This window comes from Megascapheus bottae, chromosome 32, assembly GCF_031878675.1.
Source record: "Megascapheus bottae isolate mThoBot1 chromosome 32, mThoBot2.hap1, whole genome shotgun sequence".
Classification (NCBI taxonomy): Eukaryota; Metazoa; Chordata; class Mammalia; order Rodentia; family Geomyidae; genus Megascapheus; species Megascapheus bottae.
The window spans coordinates 4139857-4164566 of record NC_143540.1 but is presented as its reverse complement, the minus strand read 5'-3'; the positions used below and the strand labels follow the sequence as shown (position 1 = coordinate 4164566).

The following is a 24710-nucleotide window of genomic DNA, read 5'->3' as shown; positions in this document are numbered from 1 at the left end:
TCAGCTGCAAGCAATTCTAAATGTCAGTGTTCTGGCTCCCTGCCCAGATGGCTCTTCAGCTCCCTGTAAGTATCCAATGCTCTTGGGATGGTTCCCTACTTCTAAGCTGCTATATTGAGCTTAAAAAAAAAGTATTACGAAAATACAGTGAATCTTAACTTTCTTATGAAATTAATCTTCAAGATTTCTAATTTAATATGTATAACTAAAATATTAAAATATTTTAAAATATTTCAAAATTATACAAGACAACTTATCACCTTTTAAGATTTTTCCTTTTCTTTCTTGACAAAATAAGTGTGAGAACTCATAATATTTTATTCCCTGTTTTAATAAATCATTCTAGGTTACTGTCATTGCTTAAGGTTAAACAATACTGCAGATTATAACCTTCAGTTTGACTGACACATAAGCATACTGTTTTAACACACGTGTGTGATGTAGAATATCTGACTCAGATTAAACATGTTATTTCCACAAACACTTATTTCTTTATGGCAAAACTTTTTTTTTTTTTGCCAGTCTAGGGACCTGAACTCAGGGCCTGAGCACTGTCTTCGGCTTTCCTCAAGGCTACCTCAAGTGCTAGGCAAGCACTCTACCACTAGGCCAATATCCCAGCATACGGCAAAACATTTTATGATGTTTTTTTAACTTTCTGAATGTGCACTACAATAGTCCTGGCCCAAAGAAATTATGACATGGTAATTGCTTCTTTCACAGTACCAAATTTAGTGGTAAAATATGGCAAGAAAAAAAACCAAAACCCTACAATCCTAATGATAAATGGTCTCACAGTGTGTTCCACAAATTAGGTCTTCAGTTCAAGCAGCTCAAACACATCAGCATGCACATGTCTTCCATCATCCTCACACCTGTAATCATCTCCACTGTATTCCAGTTGCCCACACTGGATTGTTTTTTCAGGTTCCCATAAAGTTTCAGCTTCTCCATGATTTCTGTCTTATCTTTCTACTACCAGACATTGCTTTCTTGCCCTCAAGGAATGAACATGTCTCCACATATTCCCTGAACTGAGAACATGTTTTGGTACAAAGCTATTTTCTTATATGCGAGTCCTCACAATGCCTGGTCTTCCTATTTCACCTGTAGTCCTCGTTACTCAGGAGGATGGGATCTGAGGATCATGGTCAAAGTCACTCGGAAAAGTCTGTGAGACTCTTATCTCCAATTAAATCACAGAGAAAAACAAAAATGGCTCAAGTGGTAGAGTGCTAACCTTGAGAAAGAGGAGCTCAGGGACGGTGCCAAGGCCCAGAGTGCAAGTCTCAGGATTGGCAAAAAAAAAAGAAAGAAAGAATAAAGTAATGTCTACTGCAAACATTTGGAAATTCCGAAAATAAAAATAAAAGGGGGGGCGGGAGCCAGTAAGTCAAGAAGAAAGCTACTAAATAAAGACATTCATAAGACATGTTAATTTTCATGCCATTTATACAAGGGCTTTGAACTAAACAGCTAAAAACAAATGGGAAATTTGGAGTATAGTCTTTAAAAATCTTTGCTTATAGAACAGGGAAATTTAACTGTAGTGAATTTTAATGTTGTTTTTTATTGCCTGGATGGAGACAGGAATATGGCATTCCTATAAAGGATATAGTCTATAATGACTGCAACATAAAATCTGAGAAAAACTCAAGAATAATCTGTGGGTACTGGCCCAATTATTGCTCATGCACCAGGAACCTTACAAGAGCTCTGGAGAAAGAATTATGAATGCCAAAAATCTGAACTGCAGAATAAAATGAATTCACATTTAAACCAATTCTGCTGGCAAGATTTGGCTGAGAAAAATAGATTTTGCAAAAAAGACTATCTGCAAAGAACTTATTTTTTGTTGAGGGAAATAAAACAGACAAAGGAGAAATGAACAGCTGAAGGAATTGCTGAACATCATACTGTGTTCTTTATTAGTCTGCAAATAAGAACTTGAGATCTCAGAGATTACCTTATAGGAAGATGATTAACATTCACTGAAAAGGGTTGAATGCTAGTGCAGGGCACTGCAGGGAACACAGCATGTAAAATGATGGAGAGAGGGAGGAGTTGAAGCTATACTCACTGCTGATAAAAGGAGTGAAATCCAATCTTAGTAAAAAAAGACCAAAGGAGGACAGAGTGACAGAAAGGGAGGTATGGAACAATTACTGAAAACTAGAAAAACAGTTTTTAAAGATTATGGATTTATCTATTTTCCTATTCACAGCAGTGGTTTTTCAAATATATAAATTATTTGACTTGCCCTCAGAAATACTGAAGGGCAGGTATATTTAAGTTTTTTTGACAAAACAAATATGCCTATAATGTATTAATGGGTTAGAAAAATAGTTTGTATAAGAAAGAAGATGAGGCTGGGTGCAATGGCTCACTAAATACCTTACCCATTGAACCACAACACCACTTTCGGTTTTCTGGTGGTTAACTGGAGATAAGAGTCTCTGAGTCTTTAGTGCCCAGGCTGGCTTTGAACTGAGATACTCAGATCTCAGCTTTCTAAGTAGGATTACAGGCATGAGCCACCTCGCCTGGCTTCAAGTCCGTGAGACTCTTACCTCCAATTAAACACACTAGAAAACAGGAAGTAGCGCTGTGGCTCAAGGGGTAGGGCGGTAGCCTGGAGCTGAAGAGGTCAGGGACAGCACCCAGGACCAGAGTTTTTACGCCTCTTAACCAACAACAACAAAAAAGATGAAGAGCTCAAAGGATCCCTACTCATGTTCTTGGCCTGTTTCAGAACATCTTTCCTACTCTGAATTAAAAGGTTTTTTGTTTTTCAAATAAAGTATCAAAATTATATATGGTTAGACATTTCCTAGACAAAAACTTATTTCCTTGCTTTCACAATCTCCTAACTTATGGACTAAATGCTCAAAAGAGACTGAAAACTTATGTTTCTGTTATCTGGGTATATTTACTTATAATTAACAGAAGTATATATAATATATATGATTTATCATTTATTATTATTACTACTATTATTTTGGTGCTGGTCTTGGGACTTTAACTCAGGGCCTGGGTGCTGTCCGTCAGCTTTTATGTTCAACACTAGTGCTCTATCACGTCAGCCACAGCTCACTTCTAGTTTTTTTGGAAGTTGATTGGAAACAAGAGTCTCATGGATTTTCCTGCCTAGACTGGCTTCAATGCAGTTATCCTTAGATCTTAGCATCTTAAGTAGCTAGGATTACAGGTGTGAGCCAACAGTGCCCTTCTAAATGTTCTTTTAAAATTTATTACATAAAAAAAAAAAAGCAGCAGAGTACTAGTCTTTAGCAAAAAGTGTCCAAGGACAATGCCCAGGCCCTGAGTTCAAGCCACAGGGCAGGCCAAAAAAAAAAAAAGTTTCCTGACAAAAGATACACTAAACCATTTGCAATGGAATAAGAGAATAAAGTGTTCAACACTTATTCTCTCAGGATCCCAAGGGAAAGCAAACACCCATACCTCTGGGTGTGATCTTTAGTTACAGGCTTACTTGCAGGACTACCCTTCACTATCCTTTCACTATTATTCAAGTTTTTTAAAAGTTTATCAGTTGACCATGGAACAAGACTGGGCTAAAGGGCAAGAAGAAAGACATTTAATATTTTCAAATGTGAAAACAGTTTTATCAAGGGCCACAAAAATTATTTATTTATTTATTTATTTATTTGCCAGTCCTGGGCTTGAGCTCAGGGCCTGAGCACTGTCCTTGGACTTTCTCAAGGCTAGAGCTCTACCACTTGAGCCTCAGCACTACTTCCAGCTTTTTTCTATGTATGTGGTACCGAGGAATTGAACCCGGGTCTTCGTGCATGCTAGACAAGCACTCTACCACTAGGCCAAACTCCCGGCCCCAGCCACAAAAATAATTTAATGACTTTATTAATTCTTACTGCATCACTAGAAATTCAAGTGCATAGATTGGCCAAGAAAAAAAAGGAAAATTTTAAGTTAAAGAACTTGTAAATGATTTTTAAAAAAAATCCTTACCGGTATCTATGAACAAATATACCCTTAAAAATAGAGTTCATCATATTTTCAATTTCATCCTGATTTTCTTGTAGCTGAAATAAAAAAAAACAATAAAAATATTAACAGAAATACTAGCCATTTTATTTGGAATGAACAGTTAAGTTTTAAACTCCCAATCATTTTCATTCTGGTAAGCATCCTTTCTTTTGCTCATTATGCAATGATGTCTCAGATTAAATATATTTGATTATTTCTACAGCTATACCACAGTGGTTTGGGAAGTTCTTATTATCTGCTACCAATTACTCTCTAGACACATACTAACACAATGACCAAGACGGCAGAGTTTTGCAGTTGAGTGTGGCCAGGCTTTCATCTTCAAAGTATCATCCACTTTGGGGAATAGGTCTAAATTGTACACAGTTCCCTGAACAAGGGGATCAGGGGGTGATTTTGCCTTTATGATTAAGGAATCATCTTGAATGAATGTTTTGTCCCTGTACATGGAACTTCTTCCTGTACCCAAATGATATATAAACGTTACTGTGCATCTAAGTAGCCCATGATTAAAAGTGGTCAAGTTTCCAAAACAGAAGAAAGAGACACAGAGGATGCTAGCCACTGGTGGTAGAATGTAGCAACAGTGAAGAAGAAATTCAGGCAACACTGCTGCTGAGTTACAACTCCGCTTATCTTACCACTGAAAAGCCATAATCACAAGACAAAATGACCTTCAATGTTTTATTTCTTGTTCCAATTTTTCCTGCATAATAATATTCAGTGATATATTTTCTTTCATGATCACTCTATAGGTTCAGGTGGGAACTGAACAAGAGGTCATATGTTCTGGCAAACAGCCTGTCTTTATCCTCTGAGAATAGGTGGGAAGTGGAATTTAAAGGTGGCTGTCTAATCCACAGGAGGAAAGTTCAAGTCAGCCCAGAATTCAGGTGGTTGCCTGCTTATTGCTGGCTCTTTTCCCTTGGTCTGCAGTGAGAATCAGGACCAGAAAGGAAAGCAGAAAAATGTAAAGAGCTTGCAGAATGGCCATATGTTCCTGCCAGCATGCTATTCTGCATCACGGCAGGCCCAAAGCAATGGATGCAGCAATCCTCCAACTAAAACTTTGAAAACTATTAAGACAAAATAACTGTGCCTTTAGTTGCTTGTCTTAAGTGCTTGTCACAAAGATGTGACTAGCACACCTCCCCATAGTGAGACAATAATTTTCTTCTATGTAAGCCATTTCATGTATGGCCCTTGGTTATGTAGACTTACCAAACTCACATAGTATAGCTAATGATTTCATTATAAGTGTTTGCGACATATATGCAGATGCTTTGCAACATCAAACGTTTTTCAACTAAGAGATAAAATAATACTACAAAGTAAAATATTTTTCTAATTAGATGGATAAAGATATTTCCTATTGGATTGAAGGCTTGGCTCAAGCAGAATACCACAAATACAAAATCCTAAGTTCAGAAACTAGTATAGCTCGCCCTTGACTGATTGTTAATAATGTTTTCTACTAAAGGATCCACTGTAAATTCATTTGCAACATACACAGGAAACTTTTGTTATAAAACTGAAAACAAGACCTCAGTGTGTAGGCTTAGTGGCATCAGACTTTCGGTTGGATTTGCTGAACAACAGGAAAAAGGCCCCAGCAAAGATCAATCTTATTTTCAGAATGCCTTACAGGTTAGGTAACATATAAACTATGACTTGCTCCAAGGAATGTGGATTTGCTGGGGCTTGAACTCAGGACCTCAGCATTGTCCTTGGGGCTTTCTCAAGGCTAGCACTTTACTACTTGAACGAAAGCATCACTTCTGGCTTTTTTTTTTTTCTTTTAATTGTGTATGTGGTGTCCAGGAATCAAACTCAGGGGTTTGTGCATGCCAGACAAGCACTCTACCACTAGGCCACACTCTTGGCCTACAGATTAGTTTTTTTTACTCTGCTTTTTGATCCTACTTTGAAAATTTTTCCAGGTTGACTTATAGATCACTGTCTTTCAAAAGTACTTTTCTGTATCACTTCTGTCATCAAATAGAACTTAATCACTGGTGAATACACCAGCTTTAAAACCTTTGAGATAGATGAAATGATCTAATTTAAAATAAGTTAAGGAAAAAAAATATGCATATAGGGCAGGGTCGGTTGTGTGGGCCTGAACTCTGGGCCTGGGTGCTGTCCCTGAGCTCTTCAGCTCAAGGCTACTGCCCTACCCCTAGAGCCACAGCACCACTTCTAGTTTTCTAGTGGTTAACTGAAGATAAGAGTCTCACAGACTTTAGTGCCCTGGCTGGCTTTGAACTGCAATCCTCAGATCTCAGCCTCTTGAGTAGCTAGGATTACAGGCATGAGCCACCATACCCAGCTAAAATATTTTTTACAGAAAACAGAAGTGTTTCTTATACACTTACAAAACTGAAGTGTATCAGATACTGAGAAGTTTACCTCTTTGCGTTTCTGAAGTAGTAATTCCAACCTTTCATTGGCTCTCTTTCCAATCATTTTGTTTCTCTCAGCTTCATACTGTCTCTGGGTATTATCTTGATGAATACTGAGGTTTAAGGCAACGTTCACCAGAGCAGTCATGAGCTTCATGGCTACAAAATAATAAAGGGATAGCACAATATTCATTTCTGAAACAAACCTCTGTCCATGTGATCATAAATTTGCAAATGGATGATGGGGAAAAAACTATTTCTTTATGATGCAGACAATTCTAAAATTTTAAATGACAACATACAATTGCAACTTACATCTGCAATGTAAGTTGGGTTTCCCACTTAAAATCAGCCATATCTTAAATACTACCAGGGAAGATTTAAGTAGCATCTTCAACAATGGCTTTCCTTCACTCTCCACAGTCTTTGTTGAGGGCAGACTAGTTCAAGTCTCATCTACCTGACCACCAGATCTGTGTACATAAATGCTTCCAAAAATATATTTACTTAGATGAATCACGGGTGCCTTAACTATTTACAGTCAATTCATGATCTTTCCCTCCAAAGATAGTCCTCTCTCTCACTTTAGTGAACTGTAAATTTCCAACACTAACCTTACAAAACACATTATGTGTTCATTAACATGTATTCTGTGAATTTCCAAGACTTATTCATATTCTCTACCAGGCATTTATGGATTTTAAATATTCATTTTAAATATTGCATTTGTAAATCTTATTTTCTCTTTTTAGAAAAAAACTTATTATAGAGATGATATACAGAGTATTTACAGAATATTGCATTTGTAAATCTTATTTTCTCTTTTTAGAAAAAAACTTACTATAGAGATGGTATACAGAGTATTTACAGTTATATAGGTAATAAATATATTTCTGGTCATCAGGGTTGAACGAAGTGCCAGGGCACTGTCCCTGAGCTCTTCAGCTCACGGCTGCTGCCCTATCCCTGAGCCTGGGCATTGTCTCCAAGCTCTTCAGTGCAAGGCTACTGCCCTACCCTTGAGTCAAGCCCCATTTCCCAGCCCAGGCTGGCTTTGAGATCCTCAGATCTCAGCCTCCTGAGTAGCTAGGATTACAGGTGTGAGCCACCGTACTCAGTTTCTGAGCTCTTCTGATCAGGGCTAATGCTCTACCATTTTGAGCCACAGCATACTACCATGAGTACTTTCTTTATGTACAATGTCATCACTCCTTCTCTCCCTGTCTCCTAGGTTTTCCCTCCTAATTTTCAAACATCTGTTTACATTATTTAAGCAAAAAGAAAGCACAAGTCTCAAACTTTTGTCTATTCTTATTTATTTGCATTACTGAGACAGAATATGGGAAATATTGGTAAAGAAATAAAAGATCATGCTGGTAAATAATTTCTCCTGTAGTTCTTTTAGGCCTATTCTTATAAAACTATCATTGTTCACTTATGACAAAATACTAAGCCGGCTATTGGTGGGTCACATCTGTAATCCTAGCTACTCAGGAGGCTGAGATCTGAAATCTGATCAAAGCCAGCTCAGGCGATTACTGGTGGGTCACATCTGTAATCCTAGCTACTCAGGAGGCTGAGATCTAAAATCTAATCAAAGCCAGCTCAGGCAGAAAAGTCTGTGAGGGTCTTATCTCCAGGTAACCACCAGAAAACCAAAAGTGGTGCTATGGCTCAAAGTGGTAGAATGCAGTCCTTGAGTAAAAACACTCAGGGATAGGACCCAGGCCCAAAGGATACAACTAACATAAAATAAATAAACAACAACAAACCCCACAAAACACTTTTCAATGCTTATGAAAAACTGACTCAGCTAACTGCAAGCATGTGTGTGCATCTGCACAAAAATATGCATTAAAATTACTATTTCCCTTTAGTTATATATATATAAGGCACATAGTGATTGGTCTACCTATCAACCTACCTAACTACCCCCCTCCCACACTATTTGTTTTTCTGAAACCCCGCCTACATTTTGGCCAGCTCCATTTTTACAATGACTGCTGTTACCTCTAAAACAATGTATCATACAATACATCATCCTGAAAAAAAGGTACTTCAATTAGTAAACATATAGAGATACATTTAATAAAAATGTTTTCCATGGGATACACTAATCCAAAAGTTACATTCAGAAGTATTGTATCTCAACATACAACTTAATGTATGTTTTATCAGTATTTGAATATTTGATTACATTGTAAGAAGGACCTTCAAAATAATTTGTATAGGAGAATAGCTCCCAACGCGCCCAAGTGAGGGAGAGGAACAGTTTATCAGAGATTGAGTATGCCAACTGATACCTAATGCTGTATAGTTCAGTCCAAACTAAATCTCAAAAGCAAAATGACTTGAAAGATGGAGTTTGAAAACATAAAAATTAATACCAATAGTGGATGGAATTCACCACTGGAAGATAAGCAAGACAGCTTTTTCTGAATCTAGTGAAGTGTCCTTAGGTATGATCATCTTTTCCCAGTCAAGATACATAATCAATATACTAAAACTAAAAAAAAATGTGAAATGATCTATGAATTTCCTGAAATTTTTCAGATAGAACCATACTCTCCAGGGATTGTGGATTAACTTTCATATTAGGAGAGAAATGGGTATTACGTTTGGAATCCACTGAAAAGGACTAACTTCTGTACAGAGTAATTATAAAATTCTAGTAGATTAACTAAAAGGGATGTTTTATAAATAGTATCGCAGAAACTCAGCCTTTACGTGTGACCTGTTTTCTTCCTGTCAAGGTGATTTTTTTTTTTTTTGCCAGTCCTGGGGCTTGAACTCAGGGCCTGAGCACTGTTCCTGAGATTTCTCAAGGTTAGCACTCTACCACTTGAGTCACAGCACCACTTCTGGCTTTCTGTGTATGTGGTACCAAGAAATCAAACCTAGGGCTTATTGCATGCTAGGCAAGCACTCTACCATTAGGCCAAATTCCCCGCCCAAGGTAAATTCTTTGATTTTGATGTTTCATGGGTTGGCTACATAATATAGTGATCTCTGAGTACAACGTCACTCAGAAGGCAGTTTGAAAATAGGTGTTGATGACAAAAGGTTTACTGTCAATTCATTACCATAAAAAGTTTAAAGTGACACTACGGTGAAAACAGTGTGAAAAACATATTTGCTAGTTCCTGAATGAAGTGTCTTCAAAGGAAGTCACAACTTGGGTTGTCTACAAGGATTACAATTTGGTAATTAAGAGCCAAGGATAGAAAAGAGATGTTTCACCATAAAACTTAGAATGTGTAATCATTTTACTGTTGTCACCTGTCTCAAAATCCTTGGTTCTTTTCTTTGTGGCAGTCCAGGGGCTTGAACTTGAGGCCTGAGTGCTGTTCCTGAGCCTTGCTGCTCAAGACTAGTGCTCTACCACTTGTGCTGTAGCTCCACTCTCTGTCCCCTTCCCCCCATAAAATTATAAAATTGGTGAACTAGAGTTTACTTCATTGACTCCTTGAAGACAGTGTGAAATGAAAAAAAGGACAGATCTGAAGATTTGTTAAGATTATTCAATATTTACAGTTTAGCTAAAATCCACCAGGACTTGTTTCCAGAAAGAAGAAAAGACAGAGTTCCAAGAAGGAAGAAGTCGCTGTGTCTTTCCAGACAAAGAATGATGACAAGCAGGAGCTGCCAAATAATTCAGACAGTGAGCCTGCTGCATGCACATCACAAACAGGGAGGTGAGACATAACTGAGACGCTTCAAGGAGAATTAGGGGGAAGGAAGGGGAAACAATATAAATAAACTTTCTGAAACGTGCATTTGGATAAAGGGACAAAAATGGGATCTTAGCTTGTGGGGCATGAGGAGTCAAAAGAAGTCTGGTGCTTCATCTTAGAGGGGAAGACTTGATTAGGATCTCTTGGCCAATTATTTTAATCAAATAGTTCAAGGTTGTTGTTGTTTAATACAGGTCCTGGAGCTTGAACTCAGAGCCTAGGCACTGTCCTTGAGATTATTTTTCTCAAGGCTCCACTCTACCACTTGAGCCACAGTGCTACTTGTGGCATTTTCCTGTGTAGTTTACTGGAGATAAGACTGTCACAGCCTTTCCTGCTTAGTCAGGCTTCTAACTGCAATACTCAGATCTCAGCCTCCAGAGTAGCTAGGACAACAAGCCTGAGCCACTAGCACTAGGCACTTTCAAGGTGTTCTATATATATGATTAACATATAAAATCAGACGATGTGGGGCTGGACGTATTGCTCAAGTGGTAGAATGTTGCCCAGTCAGCAAAAGTGCCTCATATCACGTCTTGGACAAAAGGGGAAAAAAATTCAGCTGACCTGAAGAAAAGATTATCTCCCAGTAAAGTGAGTGTAACTCACCCACAAAAGATTAAGAGGAAAAACACATTTTTCAGCGAAAAAAAATTTTAAAGACTGCAGCATTTAAAACATTCAACTTTCTCATTCTGGAATGCCATACAGATATCAGAGTCAAAGCTGCAAAACTCCCGCCTGAGTTTCTAGCTTGCTAGCCTTTCAAATTGAGTTTACCACATTTCATAGTTGTGTTGATACAAGTTGCTAACAATGAGAAAGGCAGAAGAATGAGAAGGAGAGAGGAATAGAAGGAGCAAAGAGAGATATGTTTTTAAGTATAGCTCTAATAGTTCTGCTTCTTGGAAACCTACACAGACAAGTGTTTCTAAAAGAGGAGAGTTTTCACAATAAATTAGCAATGATGAGAAGAACCTAATGAAAGGGGAAAAGCAAGTCAGAAATGAGAAACAAAATCTGAAGAGCAATATTAAATGTTCGTTCACAGATTTCGCGAAGCCCTGCCATGTGGCTGAGCCCTTTCCTCCAGCTACTATTCATGTAGAAGTTGAGTAAGTGGGGTACAGGGTTTCCCCAGGACGATGATAGAAGATCTAAAAAATGACCAGAAAAAGTCCAAAAAATTGCCGGATATTTGAAATTTACAAGTAATATACTTTTGACACTAAAAATCTATAAAAATTCCTCTTCAATGCATTAGCAAGAAGTCTTTTATTTAAGCTTCACAATAGTACCATGAGGTACTATTCTTCTTTTAATCAAGACTATACAAAATATATATTATATATTAAAATATATGAGATATATAATGCTTATAACATGATTTTCAAAACAATTTCTTTCAAAAAAACTGGCTCATAGGGGAGGGAAATGGGGACAAAAACATGAGAAAGGGTAGCAATGTTTGTGGAGTAATGTATCTTCTATCTGGAGAATATAATGTAACCCAATTAATTATAATAAAAATATATTTTTAAAAACTGGCTCACAAAAGAAAGCACATTTTGAGGCTCATGGACAAAGAAAAAGAGAAAAAAAAACCCCAAATCCTTTAGTTAGAAAAAAAAAAAATACTTGTGCTGTCCCTGAACTCTTCAGCTCAAGGCGACCCCTTGAGCCACAGCCCCACTTCTCATTTTCTAGTGAGATAAGAGGCTCATATTCTTTAGTGCCTGAGCTGGCTTTGAACTTCGATCCTCATATCTCAGCCTCCTGAGTAGCTAGGATTACAGGTGTGAACCACCATGCCTGGCAAAAGTACATTTTATTTTATTCTTTTTTCCAGTCCTGGGCTTGAGCACTGCCCTTAGACTATCTCAAGGCTCATCACCACTTCCGGCTTTTTTCTATGTATATGGTACTGAGGAATCGAATCGGGGTCTTGGTGCATGTTAGGCAAAACCCTCTACCTCTAGGCCAAAAGTACATTTTATTTTATGGGTATAATTACATGGCATGGTGTTATTTGTAGATTTGCAAAACTGGGCATTAATCGTTCAAAAAAAATGAAAGTCCATTAGAAAACTGAATAAAACCTGGACAACAAATGAGAAAGACTTCAGTGATAAAACTAAGGAACAAAGGGTAAAAGTACAAAACAATGAAAAACCTAGAAGAACTAAAGAATTCATAAAAATAAAATATAGAGCTGGGGCTAGGGCTCACTAATGAAGTGCTTGCCTGACATGTATGAGACTCTGCTCCAATCCCCAGAAACACACACACACACACACACACACACACACACACACACACACAGATACACCGAACATAAGACTAAGGGGACAAAAAATTTTAACTTTATACTCTGAGAGAGAAGTTTCTAAAATTTTCAAGTCCTACTCACAATCTGTCTCACAAAGAATTATAGAGTATTTAGTGAATTTCATTAACAGGATATGGGTTCTGGGGCCAAATGAAAATGCATGCTGTTAGTTTGATTACATCCATTTTTGGGGTGGAGGTGGAGGCTACGAACTCCACTGCGTTAGGCCTTCATACTCACTAGGCAGGCACTCTGTTGCTTGAGTGAAAACTCTAGCTCTTTTGCTCTGGTTATTTTGGGGACAAGGTTTCACTTTGGGAGTTCTTACTGTAAACTTCATGGTATAGCTGGGATAACAGATGTGCACCACTGCACCCAATCTTTCTGACAGATGGGGGGGGGTCTCATGAAATTTTCTGCCTGGTCTGGCTCTCACACAAGTTCTTATCTGGCTATGTTCTCTTCTAATGCAAGATGGAGAAGATAATGCTATCTACTGCTAGGTGCACTGGTGGCTTAAGCCTGTAATCCTAGCTACTCAGTAGGCTGAGTACCTGAGGATCATGGTTCAAAGCCAACTAGGGCACTAAAGACCCTAAAGACTGAGACTCTTATCTCCAACTAACCACTAGAAAACAAGAAGTGAGGATGTGGCTCCAGGGGTATGGTGATAGCCTCAAGCTGAAAAGCTCAGAGACAGCACCCAGGCCCAGAGTTCAAGCCCCACGACCCACCAAAAATCAAAACAAAACAACAGCAACAAAAAACAAAACAAAAGAACTAGGTTATCTAACTAGTAAAGAGAAGACAGGAATGTGCACCCAAGAAAGCCAGGCTCCAGAACCCTTTCCATATTTACTCATATAACTAAAATCAAACAAAAGAGATTGCAATTTTCGGTGACATTTGTCAACACTACAGTGTTATGTAATAAGATATAAACAAGTGTTTAGTCCCTCAAGCACCTGGTGATTTACTGTTAACCAGTGATCAAGATACCCTCATAGGATGTCCCTGACCACATTTCTAAATCTTCTCAGAAAAAACATTTTTTTTTTGGAGGGGGGGTGGTCGTGGGGCTTGAACTCTGGGTTTGGGCGCTGTCCCTGAACTCTTCAGTTCAAGACGAGTGCTCTACCACTTGAGCCACAGCACCACTTCCTCAAATTCATGAAGCAATTACAGCAGAGTACATTATGACATTATTAATAGAAATTTTGAATTCTTAACTCTTTATTTAAATAAGCACTTTCACATTAGAAGTGACAGGCAGCCAGTATTAAGCTATTTGAGATACATAAAATTATGTGAAAAAATGAAAAACAAAAAAATTCAACCAATATACTTATACTAAATACTTGAGGTCAACAACTTTGGAAGTATTGGCCTACATTTTACAAGCAAAAACTACATAAAAGTGCAGTTACAATAAAGATTCTTGAAGAATATTATTTTCATAATACTAAAAGTGTTAAATCAACTAATATTTTGTTTGGAAAAATGTTTTATCATAAAATATAAAAACTGCACTTAAATGGGAAATGTCTCTAGTCTCAGACTGTAAACCCAAATGACAAAATGTTTTACAAAGTTAAACCCATAAACTATGTTCTACTATGCACAATTAAGAGAGCAACTAGAATAGAAATAAGGGACTTAATTATGATGTTTTAAACTGTAGTGCAACGCAAAGCTTCTTTATTTAAAGTGGATCCAGGAAACAGACACTTTGCTTAAGAGAACAGAAATAAGGAAAATATAGTAATTTCTAACAGTTTGTTGCAACTGATAAAAAGCATTCCCAAAAGAAAGGCTATCTCCAATGGAAAGACAATACTTATACTTCTACTTGTGGAGTAATCAGCTCTAAAAGAACTACAGAATGCTGGAAACTTTTTAAGGAAATAGTATACAATTAAATGCAATGAATAAATACTGACAATAGGGACACATTAATTCATAACAAGAAAATGGGATATTTGAAAAACATATAATAAGTACTACTAATCAAGACCACTCTGGTGACTTACGAAGCTATGGAACTCATTACATCTGTACCCTACAAAATAACTGACCTGATGGTCTCTCTTCTCAGCTAAGATATAAGCAATGTCAAGGAGCATTTTATTCCAAAGCCGATAACCATATCTGGCCATAACTGCCTTGCAACTGTCCATGCACATAGTCTTTGAAGCAGAGGATTAAATGTTCCTGCCCATTTTATCTAGTCCCCAAGACTTGTCCTGCAAAGTGAATAAAAATGATTATCTTTTAATCTATGTCTTGTATACATACCATTAAAAAAAAGAGAGGGCAAAGATGTGAATAAAAAGCTCATAAAAGATGGATAATTATTATCCAGCCTAGAATTCAGTTCTCAGCAAATCCTCTGTGCTTAGTTGAAAGATTGGTGACCAATATATCTCATATTTTATACAAATGAGCTTTGGAAGATATGGTCATCTGTGTAGACAAATGGGAATTATAGTAGTATTCTGAAGTAATTTTAGAGAATGACTAAATTAATATAACCATTATGTTGAATACCATGTATTTTTTGTCACCTGATTTTGTAAGTAATTTTTGTAAAATGTAAATCATCTTCTTAATAAGAAAAGAGATTAGGTGAAACAAAATGACACTTATTAAGCAATTTTAAAGGCTATTACTAGTGGGAAGAGGGAGCTATTAAATGCAAAATGGATATGAGAAAAGCCATATGAAAATATATATAAGCATATATCCAATTAGCAGACAGAGTCAACCAAAGGGATGAATACAGGAAAAAAATTGTACAATAAGTTACTGTAAATGAGCCAATGGAAATGAGAACGAAAATGGGCCATCATTAAAAAAGGCAGTTAAAATACAGAAATACGTCATTTACATGGCACTGAAGAACAAGTAAGAAAATGCACTGTTCAAAAAACTTGAAAGTTCTTGTTTTGGCTTTTTTTTTTTTTCAGGGGGAGGGGAGGATGCTGGGATTGAACTCTGGACCGCTGTCACTGACAGAATAGTAGAGTGAGTCATGCAGTCTACCACTGGGCTAGCCCAACTCCAAGACAATGTTTTGTTGCCTTTATACTGGTTCTGGGGCTTGAATTTGGGCCCGGGTGCTGTCACTGAGCTTGTATGCTCAAGGCTAACACTCTACCCACTTGAGCCACAGCTCCATTTCTGGCTTTTTGTAGTTAATTGGAGATAAGAGACTCATGGACTTTCTTGCCTGAGTAGACTTTGAACTGCGATCCTTAGATTTTAGCCTTCTGAATAGTTAGGATTACAGACATCAACTACTGCCTTACCAAGAAAAAGTTTTAAGAGTTAAAGTACTGTACACATTTCTGTAATACAGAATATTTCTCGTCTATGATTAAATAACTCTATATGCAGCATATTTTTAAAGGTCATATTCTTTTATACAATCACACGTAGGTTTCTGAATTAAGCAGAAGTAGCCTATCCCTACAAAAGCCCCCAGTTTGCTATGTACTTTGACGCTCATAATTGTTGCCTTCTTTTATGTTGCGAATTGTCATTTCAAACTATCAGCAAGATAGTATTTGAGGTTAGTCCTCCATTAATTTTTTGTTTCTCTTCTTCTGGCCATGGGAAAACAGATGATTATTTATTTATATATCAAGGTATAATTTTTAAGACAGCAGCTTCAGTATTCATGATCAATTTCTACCTTATCTTAAATGACTATAACAACCAGGTAAATGGGCATTACTGTGCAAAGAAAAAAGATGGAAAAGAAGAAGAAAATATTAAGTGAATAAAACAAAGATCAAATGTGGAAAATACTAAGGTTCATAAAATCAGAAAAAATGTGTAATAACTTTTGAATGCCTTTAAAAATATACAACTGAGTATAAGATTTCTTTTTCCAACAATGAGGGAACAGATATCCTCAAAACACAAAATAAATAGTTTTCCTTCCAGAAAGCTTTTAAATAAGTTATATTTTTATTTTATTAAACTTTTAATGAAGAGGTAAAACACCTCTGTTCTTCTCTATAATAATGAGAAAAAAGAAACTTCCCCCAAAAAACCATGTTTCAAACATGTCTGGCACACTACTGTAAGGAAAGTTAATGAACACTATATCCGTTAACTAGATAGAACAAGAAAATGAGGAAGTATAAAAGTAGATCTGACTACAAATAATACACAAATAACATCAAGATGCACATCAAACCAAAGAATGACTAAGCTTTCAATGCAGCCATGTCAGCAATGTAAATTCCCCAAACCACCAGAATCAAACCATGAAGAAATTTGTTAAATTCTGAGGGTGAGGATCAGTAGTTGATATGGACCTTAAAAAAGATTTTGATGTATGCCAAAGTTTAAAAACCAACACTTCCAATATAAATTAAAAGATATTAAATTTAAGTATGAAGAGAAATAATGACTCTAAATCTAGTTCTCATGATAATAATTAAGATGAGTACAAACAAAATTATTGCTACTAAAATGTAAATTGGGGGTATTTAAATGTTTATACACAGGCACGTATATGAACAAATACACATTCCATATTGTGAATGAAAATGTAGTCATTTTAGGTTGGCTCAATTAATATGCTAGTGAAAAAAATAATTCTTAAATTAACAAAATTACTTTGCAGAAAAACGAAATTCAAATACAGTTAGGTGAAAAATTATAAAGTAAATCTGTTCATATTAGCTGCAGGTTAGCTAAAGTTAAGATATACCTGTTCTAAGACATGTGTATTAATAAAAGTAAAAGAAGAATACATGCTGCTTTTCTGTATAGGATTGTTTCGAACAAATTTTGCATGCTAACCTATGGGGAAAAAAAGAGCAATAAAACACGCAGGTACTGGTGATTCATGTCTATAATTCTAACTACTCAAGAGGCTGAGAGGCCTGAGGATCATGGTTCAAAGCCAGCCCCAACAGAAAAGACTGTATGACTCTTATTTCCAGTTAACTACCAAAAAGCTAGAAGTGGTGCTGTGGATTAAGTGGTAGGCAGAGCACTAACCTTGAGCAAAAAAGCTCAGGGACAGCACCTAGGTCCTGAGTTCAAGTCCTAACACTGGCAGCGCCAAAAGAAAAAAAAAGAGAGGAAAGGAAAAAAGGCAATAAAACAGTATAATGAAGAAAAAAAATAGTATAAATGAGGAATTTCAACTATCATTAACTAGATTTACCAAAGAGTATTTCACAGTGGCCTCTTCAAATTTCTTTGTTGTAAAACAGAGATGTAGGGGGAAAAATTACAAATGTAAGAAAATGTTTATTGAAAGTCGAAACCTTTCCATTTTTATTCCTAAGACTGCTAGTTGCCATCTTGGCAAACATGCACACATTGTACTCTGATACTTAACTAGAATGAAACCTGTACAGCAAACCAATGAAAAAGAATGAATACGGTGGTTACTTTACTTACCAGCAAGAGTACTTGTATGCCTAAAAGCTCTGACCTGGGAGTCTGACAAACCAGTCAAAAGGGAAATTACTGTGTCCATCATATACTCATCATAAATTATGCTATACTGACACTGTCGAATCAAGACTCCAATAAATTCACAAAAGTTGGAACGAAATTTTTTCCACTGAGGTCCAGGCATGGTAAGAGGATAGTCACCGCTGTCCTAAAAGGTATAAAAAGAACATACTAAGTATTACCCAATGGCAGAGGAACTCTTGAGATGTTGTAAATTATGTAATTATATTTTTGTCATGTATAAGTAATTGCACAGAGGAGTTACCTACCATTCAACAGATCACATAAGTATAATATGTATCACCCCTCTTACAGTTCTCCCCATCCCTCCCAACCTCACCCCTCCCCTTCAGATATCATTAACATACTAACCACTGAAAAAATGGAAATAGACAATTTGTGTTACGAGTTGGAAGGCTATGTACCTCATCAAATTCTTCAGTCATTTTCCTGATGATTTCTGCATTCTGCATATTTCGAAACATCTCTATTCTCACAGTACCTGTAAAAATAGACATAACTATTAAAATCAGTCTGATGACTAAACATTTGACCTGTTTAGTCCTCAGATTCTTATTCTAATGAATCTCTTCTTTAGGACCATCAATGTTGAAACAATTTTGAAAAACAAAGAAATTGTAAGTCCTGAATTTGTTTAATAAGTAGAGCTTTAAAGATTTTTTTTTCAACATATACTACTCCCGAGTAGCCAAGATTATAGGTGTGAGCCACTGGTATAAATTAAAACAAAATACCCTTTGATATAAATTTTTTCCCTGAGAATAAAAGTGGCTAAGTTCTACATACTCATAAATAAACATATATGAACATTATCCTTTAAAAACTCTCATTCTTGGGCTGGAGTTTGGCATAGTGGTAGAATACTTGCCTAACATGCACGAAGACCTGGCTTTGATTCCCCAGTATTACATACATGAAAAAAGCTGGAAATAGTGCTGTAGCTCAAGTGGTAGCTCGACAGTCTCGAGAAAGCCCAAGGACAGTGTTCAGGCCCTGAGTTCAAACCCCAGGACTAGTAAAAAAAAAAAAAATCTCATTCTTTACCTTCCGTTTTTTTTTTTTTTAGTATTTTACGTGACATTATGAAAGTGCCAATGTGCAAATAGAAAGAAATAAAAGAGCAATTTATATTTGTAAATTTATGTTTTTTTGTTTTTGTTTTGTTTTTTTGCCAGTCCTGGGCTTGAGCTCAGGGCCTGAGCAATGTCCTTGGATTTTCTCAAGGCTAGAGCTCTACCACTTGAGCCTCAGCACCACTTCCAGCTTTTTTCTATGTATGTGGTACCGAGGAATCGAACCCGGGTCTTCATGCATGCTAGGCAAGCACTTTAACCACTAGGCCAAACTCCCGGCCCTAAATTTATGTTTTTAAATACTATATAATTAGTCAGGCGCCAGTAGCTCATGTCTGATATCCTAGCTACTCAGGAGGCTGAGATCTGAGGATCACGGTTCAAAGTCAGCTCAAGAAGAAAAGTCTCTAAGACACTCATCTCCAATTGGTTAAACAGAAAACTGGAAGTGGTGCTGTGGCTCAAAGTGGTAGAATATCTACCTTGAGTGAAAAAGGTTATGAACAGAGCTCAAGCTGTGAATTTAAGCCCCACCATCATTGACAAAAAGAAAGAAAAAAACTATATACTTTAAAAACTGAAGTTTAAGGATAAATCTGAATATAGAAAATCTTGGCATAATACTTAAATGAGGTCAGTTAAACATATTTAAATATAATGTATTAAAACTAAAAGAAAACAAATGACAACACTGCCTGGTACTGGTAACCCATGGGTGCAATCCTAGTTACTCAAGAGGCTAAGACCTGAGGACTGCAGTGGGAAGCTAGCCTGGGCAGAAAACCTATGAGACTCATCTCCAATTAACTACCAAAAATGCTGGAAGCAGAGTTGTGGCTCAATTGGTAAAATGCCAGCCTTGGACACAAAAGGCTCAGGACAGCACCCGGGCCTTGAGCTTAAACCCAAAACTGGCACAAAAAAAGAAAAAAAATATCACAAAATTGAGACTGAATGAATCAGTGAATATTTATAACCTCTGACAGAATCCTTGCCAATAATAACTAGCTCCAACTCAAATGACTTTCTAGTCTGAAGTATCCACAGAGGTTGTGTACAGAGAAGAGTACAGAGTAATAGGTGTGGCCTTCACTCAGAACTAAAACAGAAATTACATTTGTATATTAATTTAACTGAATTACTATTACTAGTCTGTGAAATTGGAAAAATGACATTTGCCCTATCTTTTAATCAGAACTATCTTTAAAGCACATTTATGACTTGATACATAGTTCTATCCTTTGTATTCAGGAAGTTGAATTTATAAAGGTATCAGTCAACAAGTGTCTCTTGTACTCAACTGTAAAGATGAATTGGTCTGGGCTGGCAGTAGAAGGAAAAGGAAAAATAGTTTTAAACATTTTCTTCCCAACATGGAATTTCTTAAACAAAACAGGAAAATTCTGTTGTGAATTTTACCTTTTTAATGAAAACAGTATGGGAAACATTTTGTTAATAGACTTCAATATAAAACAGTATGGGAAACATTTTGTTTATAGACTTCAATAGAGCCTTTTGGGACCAAGACTAAAAATAAAATTGGGCCTGGAGCGTAGCCTAGTGGCAGAGTTATCGCCTAATATGCATGAAGCCCTGGGTACGATTCCTTGGTACCACATATACAGAAAAGGCTGGAAGTGGTGCTGTGGCTCAAGTAGTAGAGTGCTAGCCTTCAGAAAGCTCAAGGATAGTGCACAGGCCCTAAGTTCAAGCCCCAGGGTTGGCAGAAATAAAAATAAAATAACAGAAAACTTAAATTGGTAATTATCATCACTAAAAGTTAGCTTCCTGGCATATATTCATAAAATCACTCAAATTAAAAACAAATTATAAGTTTCACAGTATAAGTCATTGGTAGTTTAAGCCATATGTTAATCATGATTTAAGCAGATACCCATTGATAAATTATATATTATATAATTATACATTGAGACCATGAGTTTTTGTGCACCTTGAATAAAAAAAAAAAAAAAAAAAACTAGGTGGCCAGAAGTTTGGCCTAGTGGTATAATGCTTGCCTAGCATGCAATTTGTCTGTACCACATACATAGAAAAAGCTGGAAGTGGTGCTACGCCTCAAATGGTAGAGTGCTAGCCTGAGGAAAACGCCCAAAGACAGTGCTCAGGCCCTGGGTTCAAGCCCTAGGACTGGGGGAAAAAAAAAAAAGACTATGACTTAAGTTGTAGAGCATCAGCAAAGCAAACATGAGGCAATAAATTGAATCCAGGGTATCACACCAAAGAAATGAAAAAAAAAATGCTTCTTATTTACCTGTCAGGCTTACAATTTAATTCAATACATATACTTTAAAAAAACTGCAGAGGGGTGGGCTCCCATTTCTGACCTGTCCCTTTCTCTAAGCAGTACAGGCAAGGTTGGAGGTGGGGCTCCGTGTCATAGGAGGACAGCAAAATGTGCTCTGTTTATGCTTTCTTCTTTCCTCCTCCAGGGCTCCCATGTCACAGCTGTATGTGGAGGGGGGCAAGGGGCTGCCACCCAACTTTAGCCAAGAAAGAGCTTGGATCAAGAGGGGAAGAGTTTTTTTTATCCAGAATCCTTACTCCTCAGAGTCTCCCCAATATGTATACATGCAAAGCTCTGTACTCCTTCAATGGTCCCCTTTCCCCAGAACCCCCAACCTCTCACTACTTAAGACCTTAAGTGACCTCCCATTTACTGGGGGCATCTAGTTGTAGCTATGTGCCCCAAACTACAGGACTGAAACAATGTGGTAGAATGCTCTTTCCCTCGCTCAGAGCTCTCAGGAAAGCCGTATCATGAAGACACTCCCGCAAACTATAGAGTATGCTGTGGTGAGGAGGAAGAAAGGCCTTGCTAGGCCATAACCTGACTACAGACCTGCTTCATAAATTTACTACAATTTTTTGAGTCCCAGAGAGTTAAATCTTCTCATTTAGGTTACTTATAAAGTCTTTGCTCAGAAAAAAATGAGAACAAAACAGTTATTCTTTTTTTTTTGGGGGGGGGGGATGGTGCGGTAGGTGGTAGGGCTGGAAATCAGAGCCTGGGTGCTGTCCCTGAGCTCTTTCTGTTCAAGGGTATCAGTCTATCACTTTGAGTTCCAGTGCTACTTCTGGGGTTTTTGAGAGGTTAACTGAAGTCTCAGAGACTTTTCCTGCTTGAGCTGGCTTTGAAGGGCAATCCTTAGATCTCAGCCTCTTGAGGAGCCAGGAGTAAAAGGCATGGAACACCTGTGGTCTGTAATGTTGGTTAAAAAAAAATCAATTTATGGTGTTATTAAATAGCAACAGAAAATATAGATTTCAATAATAATTTATAGAGAAATCTAAATTTTAAAATAGTATCACATTTTCAATAGTTAAAAAGACAATTTAGAGGTAATTTTCAGAAATTCTACTCCCAAACAATTATGTAAGAGCTACGCAAACATACTAATGAAAAGAAAGATGATGATCAAAGCAAGACTGAGATACATACTGAGACTGTTCCAAAACCAAATCACATTTCTAGCAGAAGTACAACCTAAGATTGCAGATAAAATCAGGGTGTTGTGCAAAAAAATGTAAGTAACTTAAAACAAAGAAGTCTTAATATATTAATAAAAAGCTCATGCAGTGCTAACTACTAGTGGCTCACACTTGGCAATCCTAACTAATTAGGAGGTTGAAATCATGGCTTGAAGCCAGCCTAGGCAGTCAAGTCCCTGATACTCTTACTCTTAGCAACCAAAACAGCTGTTAAGTAGAGCTGTGGTTCAAGTGATAGATTGCTAGCCTTGAGCAAAAAAAGGTCAGGGACAGTGCCCAGACCCTAAGATCAAGCCCCAGGACCAGAAAACAAACAAACAAACATCTCATGGACCAGAGATACCACAAGCACATTGACAGGGCAATTTTTTTGGTAGTTTCATATTATTGTTTCATTTTAATTAAGCCCCATAAACAGAACAGGCTAGAAATAAAAGTGGAGAAAGTCTGCAAACAAATGTGGATGAACTGGCAAAGAAAATCTGAGTCAGGAAAGAAGCAATGCTAGTATTGCTAAAGAAGAGTTCACTAAATATCTCATACAAGCAATTCAATAGTGTAGAAATATACTGATTGAACAGTAATCTACAAATAAAGTAAGTCTCAAGATCTGCAAAAAAGGAGTTGAAGAAAGGTAGTAAAGAGACACATAATTTGATTGCTTTTCAATAAACATGTCACGCTTAATTGTGGATATTGTGGGATGCATGTGACCTGCCTAGATAGTACATGCTAAGTTGAAAAACTTAACAAGTGATCAAGACACATTTTTGAAAACTTGCTTTAGAATACGTTAAAAATGAAAGTGGTTGTGATTGTTTCTCTAAAGACAAGTCTGTCCCTAGATGGCAGCCTTTAACACTTTTCAGAAAAATAAAATAAAACTACAAAAACAAAACAAACACCCCCCCACCTAATGAATGATCAGGCAGGAAAAAAGATAGAGGGAAAAAATGTCAGTGTTAACTGTTCTCTTCAAATTGCATGAGGACACTTCTTCTATTTCAAGAACAGATATCTTTACCAAATATTAATTAGTAACTTTACTAGCATTTATTAGTCTATCAAAATCTGAGCCATGTGTGAACAGCCCAGGCCTAGAGACATGCAAGTGTCAAAAACCTCTTAGGTGCACCGGCCACATCCTGAGCTGTGGCTCAAGTGGAAGAGCAGTAGACTTGAGCATAGAAGCTTAAGGACAGCCAGAGTTCAAGCCACAGGACTAGCAACAGAAAAAATGGAGGAGGGGGGAGAAAAAATATCTTTAAAGTGTATTCACCAAGTTTTCAAACATCATTAAAGTAATACCTTTATATGCTTATGCATAAAAGAAGAAATGTGGGGAATGTGGCTTAGTGGTAGAGTGCTTGCCTAGCATTCATGAAACCCTCAGTTCAATTATTCAGTAACACATACACAGAAAAAATTGGATGTGGTGCTGTGGCTCAAAAGGCAGAGCACCTTAATCAAAAAGTGTACAAGGACAGTGCCCAGGCCCTGAGCTCAAGCCCCAGGACTGGCAAAAAAAAAAAAAAAAAAATTGAGAAAATAAATTTCCTCGTGGGTTTTATTTCTGAGTCAAGCTCTGGGCTTGCCTTGAGCATCCTCCTGGCTTCTCGTCCCGAGCAGCTGGGATTTCAGGTATGTGCCTCTACAACTAGGCTGAAATGTGAAAATATTTCTAACTCACTAAATTTCATGTAAACTAGAAGTCGTTTAGAAAGCACAGAATAGAAGTGCAGAAGAGCACAGGTGTAGTCACGCCACGCCGTTTCTCCAGGTTCCTGTCTGGTCTCCTGTTTCCTGGCTTGTTCGCCGGTCACCATGGAATCCCACTTCAGCTCTCCATTGGAGGTGAATTGGCTTGTTGGTGTTATTTTTGTTCTTTCTTCCTCTCTGGCCTGTTTCCTAACTGTGCTAAGTGTATTTGCAGGCTGCAGGCCTTTGTAACAAGTAGCTGTCTTTGCTCTAATAAAGACTCCAAGACTCGAACCCTAACTCTCTTCTCTTTCTAAAAAAAGGAGAGAATTGCATTTTTATTATTATATTGGACAATAAAGACAAGGGGGCAAGTGGAAAGCAATAAGAAGATGGTGATTATAACCAATAAAACAAGAGCAGTAACTTATAA

At 37.1% G+C, this 24710-nt stretch overlaps 1 protein-coding gene across 2 annotated transcripts in view; it reads right to left on the bottom strand.

The window, feature by feature from the left end:
- The window catches only part of Stag1 (STAG1 cohesin complex component), a 152341-nt gene that overhangs the window by 49928 nt on the left and 77703 nt on the right, over positions 1–24710 (bottom strand). The window contains exons 6-9 of one of the 2 annotated variants that reach the window (XM_090323096.1): positions 18401–18477; positions 17919–18123; positions 6439–6590; positions 3991–4064 (exon numbers count right to left, since the gene is read on the bottom strand). In XM_090323096.1, coding sequence (XP_090179222.1) covers positions 3991–4064; positions 6439–6590; positions 17919–18123; positions 18401–18477 — 508 coding nt within the window. Of the gene's footprint in view, positions 1–3990; positions 4065–6438; positions 6591–14569; positions 14714–17918; positions 18124–18400; positions 18478–24710 lie in introns of those variants that run through there. The other variant, XM_090323097.1, reaches the window with a different exon arrangement.